Raw genomic sequence first — 5314 nt, forward strand, 5'->3', positions numbered from 1 at the left:
TTTTTTTTTTTTTGTGAATAGTGTCACATGTTACCTCTGCAACTATACCATGGTATAGTCGCTTGTTACATGCGATTATATCATGGTACAATCGTGGAATAGTTGCATATTATATGCGTTCAAGTACCGTTTAAATTTTTTAATTTTTTTTAATAATAATTAAAAATAACAAAATATATTTAATTAGCAAATTTATGAATTTTTTTATTTTATTTTTTCACATGAATTTAATTTAATTCTCATTGTATTTTTTTTCCTCATGTAATTTAATTTTTAATATATCATGTAATAGTTTATAAGTAAAAAATAGAATAAATAAATAAATTGGAGTTCATGGGTGGTGAGAAAATTGGATGGGGCCAAATATTAAATTGATAAGGGTAGAAAGGTCATTTAATACCACGATATAAGTAATTCCATTATGACATTTAGTAACCCCAGTACTATTTGGAGAAGGCCAAAAAAATATGGGAAAGTAACGTAAAGCAAAGCAATTCAATAAATTACTTGAATATAATTAGAACTTCTTTTAAAAATTAAAAGTTCCTTTATACAATTGCATATCAATAATAATAAAATAAAAATAAAAAAACAGAAAAATGAAACTAGAACATTATTACAATCAGAAAAATTAACCCACAAATCCACAATGAAAAGAAGTCACCACAATGAGACATTGAACACACCCCCAGTCAATCTGACAACTTCCTCACACTCTCACTTCCTTTCATACTTCCCAGTTCCCACTTCCTTTTGCTGCTCCCAAAAATTCACATCCAATAAAAAATCCCCTCTAAGAATAATTAAATTTATATTATTATTTTTTACTAAAAGAATAATAACAAGAAATACCCAAAAATTAAATTTTAAAAATCACATTACAAAAAAAAAAAAAAAAAAAAAAAAAAAAAAAAAAAAAACTTCACCCAATAATAATAAGTTAAAAGAGTAATCTAAAATAGTGTTTTGAACCCCATACTTGCTGGACACGTGTCAGTGTACCATCCCCCCACCTTCCAACTTGATCTTGGTCCCCCCCTCCTCATTAAAAATCAATTTAATTAAAAAAAAATTAAAACCCCAAAAATTAAAAATTAGACAAAAAAAAAAAAAAAAAAAAAAAAAAAAAAAAGAAGTTGAGGACTTTGGGAACATGTCATGTGAATACATACAGGTTAGCTAATCCCACCACTAGTCACACTACCATCATTTATCCTGTCCTCAATTTTTTAGAATGGCCTGCATTGTGCTTAGCCTAAACCCAGTTCGACTTGACCTATGATCACCTCTACATTGTTGTCGACTAAGTCATAAGTTGCTCTTTATCAGCAAAACCCATGTTGCTAAAATCCGAGGTGGGTGGCGCTGAGGCTGCATTAGCGCTAGAATTGTTATTGTTGTTCATCTTGTTCTTCATGTTTTGTTGTTGATGCTGATATATTTGCCTTAACCTCTCAATTTCCTTCTTCAATGCTTCTTGATGAGCTGGACAAATGATAATAATAGCAATATATAATTAATAATTGTGTTATGATTATAATTTTTATGCATATATATATTAGGAGAATTAATTAGGGGCTTGTTTGGATCTGAAAGTAGAATAAAGTTGCTCAAAGTACATGTTACGTAGTTATCCCAAAAAAGATATCATGCATTCATTGCTATTTAATTTGCATCATTAATGTAATAATTGTATTAATTAATTTAACCGCTGGACAGACTGAAATTTCTCTGAGCATTATTGTTTAATAAATTTGTGTATGGAATAAAACCATATTACATAGAAAAGATGATGTAAAAAAAAAAAAAAAAAAAAAAAAAAAAAAAAAAAAAAAAAAAAAAAGAAATCCATTTCAACACACAATACATATATAATAACATAAAAATTAGCAAACATGATGTTTTTAATTTATTTATTTTTTAAAATATTCATTATACAAATGGAATTACACATCAATTGTTTGATTTTACTATTTACATTATTATTTTTAGTTAAAGAAATAAGAGAAATTTGTATTTTGTTCAAATTAAAATGTTTTATTGCTAGCACATAATATCTTAGTTTAAATTATAGAATAACCCAAGGAAACTAGAGATTCATAAGTAGATATTATGTCATAATTACTCTTAACATAATGTATAATTCATTTAGCTATATATAGATTGTATGACTTATAAGAATAATTACTTCTAAAATATACGGAGTAATACATATACTTTTCAATTTTATTAAACTTATACTGTGCAAGGTTTAAATAAAATGCATGATTTTGGTTTTACTTTGATACATTCTTTGAGAGCATGGAAAGGTATTTTGTTATTTATAATTTAGTTAATACGTATTAGTACATTAATTGAAAATATAATAATAGCAATTAAGATGGCTAAGTACACTAGATGTTCGATCTACAAATTAATGGAAAAACTAGTGGAGAATGACAACTAATATAATTATGTTAGTAGATTAAAAATATATTGTAAGATTGTACCAACTAAATTCTTACTAACAATGTCTTGCTCTTACATTATTGGTTTAAGATTTGAAGTATATATTATATATGCTTGGTCTTAGGTCAAGATTCGAACCCGACTTCATAATATACATAATACGGATTATATAATTTTGGTGTAAAGCTTTATACTTGTATATAAATAATTACATAGATCATTATAATTTTATGGGAAATAACTAAGTAAAATTATAACTTATTATAGGCAAATTTTGGCCTTCTTATTTAACACAATTATAGGCCATGCTATCTTCAATAAGGTGATTCCTAGTGTGTTGATAGCATGTTCTCAATATTCATTAAAAACCTTTTCTAGGCAATGTTAAGAAACATGAATAATTAATGTTTCAATTTATGGTGATTTCGACCTACAATAATTCACATGCATGTGCAATTAAAAGAAAGAACAAGTTGATTTAAAAATCGTGTTTTTTACACTTCACTTGTAACACAAGATAAGTTACCCTATTATATGGTGTTACTGTAACGAGAAAAAATCTTTTACGAATTAAGTAACCGAATCACTCTATAATTCAAAATTCACGAAAACTCACAATTCAACGTTTTCAGCCGTACGTCTTAACAACTTGATCGAACAAGTAGAGAGTTGTTTACGAAATAATTAAGAGAGATCTTAATCTGAGATTAGCAATAATAATACTTAATTAAGAAGATAAAACTTACCATCTTTGAAAATCTTATCTTGAGCCAAAGCAGCAATTCTTTGCTTAAGAGCACTATTGTCCACGTTAAGAATCAATCTTTGGTGGTCCAAAAACGCTACCCTCGGAGACAAGGCTGATACCTCCGTCTTTATAAATATTTACATAAAAATTAAATAAAAATGTAAGTCATAATTCAATTAAATTTCAAACCATAAAAACGCGTAATATATAATTAATTAATTTTATTGTAATGTATAATGTATAATGTAATAACAATAATAATAGTAATTGTTTAATTAATTTTCAGAATTGTAATGAATTTTGTTCATGCACGTAATATTTAATCCGTACAAAAATAAATACCTGTAACGTAGTAACACTCCTTTCTAGCTCCGATATGTATTGTAACTTCCTCACCCTTGACCTTTGAGCCGATTGCCGGTTCGCCAAAATTCTACTTAAATAAATTCAAACAAACAAAAAAATCAATCTTAGTGATCTCAAATTTTAGATCCAATTATCACATTATTCACTTGAATTATGGTATGTAACAATATTTCCATGAATAATTATACAATAAAAAACCATTAAGGCGTGTTCATTGCGATTGATTTATATTAAAACAGTGATAAAGACGAGATTTGATCTCAAATATAAAATTTATTAACATCCAAGTACTTCATTTACTGATTTAGCTTATTTTTACTGAATTAAAATAACGGAAATGAGTTACCTCTTGACGCGTTTGGGATCGAGGATATTATCGCCACCGGAATTCTGAGTGCCGTCATCGGAAGGGTGAACGGAGAGTTGGTTGTTGTTATTGTTATTGTTATTATCGGAATTATTGTTATTGCACGCGCTTTCGACCTCGCCAGGCTCGCTCTTAGGGAAGCATTGTAGTAATTGTTGCTGCTGATTTTCACCATCATTATTGTTTACATTATCAGTGGACATAGCTTTGTCTTCGTTGTTAGAATTCTGATCAGAAGGGGAGGAAGGTGGGCCCACCATTCCGGCGGAGATATCGTCGGAAAACATAGACATTAATTGATCGTCATCAAGCCTATCGAAACCACCAGCACCGCTACCGCCGCCGCCGCCGCCGCCGGAATTGCGACACTCGTCGACGAGGTGAGGCCCCTCGAGGAAGGCAATGGAGTCACTAACCGAACGTCTGTGGGTGACTCGCCTCACAGATGTGAAGTCGAGAAATTCGTCTACCCACGACGTAGGGTTGTTACTAGCATTGCCCCCGGCCGAAGAGGCCGGGGGCGATGATTGTTGTTGTTGTTGTTGCTGCCCCCCAAGAGTAACATTGTTGGTTAAAGGGGGCATTCTTTGGTGAGGAGGGAAGGCAGGAGGCCAATTTTGATGTGGTAAGCTAGGAATCTTAGGAGGTAACTGTGCCATTGTGTTTTGTGTACAATTTTAGTTTTTGGTGTATAAAAATGTGATGTTGTTGGGTATCAAAGTAAGAATAGAATGTAACTACTAAAACTGAAAAATATGATGAAATGGACCAACAAAATGCTGGCTGCTAAGAAACCCCTTGCCCTTAAAAACACTAAATAAAAAACTTTATTGTATTATAATTTTAAATATAAATGTGAAGAGGTGAGAGGAGGATAAGATTAATATTAAAGTGGATCTCTAAAAGACATCATCATAAGCTCTACCCTAAGCTGTCTGTCTTAAGTCTTTTTATTTTCTCTCTCTTCTTCTCTTACTAGTGTGCTAAACTGTAACATGCAAGGAATTTTTATGTTTTTTTATTGGATATTAAATAAATGACACCACTATGTCTTTGTGTCGGGAAATTGATTAAAATCCCTTTTTTTTTTTTTTAACCCATTTTTATCAATCATTTTTGACTTGGAAAAATACTAATTCCTCTGATTTAGAGAACTGTTATTTACATGATAATTGATAAGTAAGGAAAATCAGGCGTTTTGATAATTTTATCTAATTATTCATGATTATCTTTTTTTTTTTTTTTTTTTTTTGAGGGATATTCATGATTATCTAAATTGTAGCATGCATGAAATTTGTTGTACAAAATATTGACTAGAAAATATCTTTATATAATCTTTATTAATTGAATTTATGAAAATTTAATTTTAAATTATAAATATTGAA

General features: G+C 29.5%; 1 protein-coding gene across 2 annotated transcripts; it reads right to left on the reverse strand.

Annotated features, from left to right (window-relative positions):
- Positions 1-1080: 1080 nt before the first annotated feature.
- Positions 1081-4878, reverse strand: LOC145627142 (basic leucine zipper 34-like). Of its 2 annotated transcripts, none has more exons than XM_081679533.1 (4): positions 3909-4878; positions 3539-3632; positions 3195-3321; positions 1081-1485 (listed from the first exon to the last, which is right to left on the reverse strand). In XM_081679533.1, exons 1-4 carry the CDS (start codon positions 4586-4588, stop codon positions 1304-1306), a joined length of 1083 nt encoding a protein of 360 aa, XP_081535659.1. In that variant the 5' UTR covers positions 4589-4878; the 3' UTR covers positions 1081-1303. The 2 variants fall into 2 exon arrangements, with proteins under 2 accessions (XP_081535659.1, XP_081535660.1); XM_081679534.1 differs by having other exon boundaries at positions 1082-1485; positions 3539-3629; positions 3909-4875.
- Positions 4879-5314: the final 436 nt, after the last annotated feature.

Source organism: Chenopodium album, chromosome 4 (genome assembly GCF_948465745.1).
Source record: "Chenopodium album chromosome 4, dcCheAlbu1.1, whole genome shotgun sequence".
NCBI classification, from domain to species: domain Eukaryota; kingdom Viridiplantae; phylum Streptophyta; class Magnoliopsida; order Caryophyllales; family Amaranthaceae; genus Chenopodium; species Chenopodium album.

Bases quoted from the DNA above. Each gene is read 5' to 3' on its own strand.
- LOC145627142 (XM_081679533.1), bottom strand. From the start codon at position 4,588: ATGGCACAGTTACCTCCTAAGATTCCTAGCTTACCACATCAAAATTGG. The intron at 3,633-3,908 runs GTAACTCATTTC...AATTTATTTAAG, and splicing joins GATCCCAAACGCGTCAAGAG to TAGAATTTTGGCGAACCGGC. The intron at 1,486-3,194 runs GTAAGTTTTATC...TCATTTGTCCAG, and splicing joins AGATAAGATTTTCAAAGATG to CTCATCAAGAAGCATTGAAG.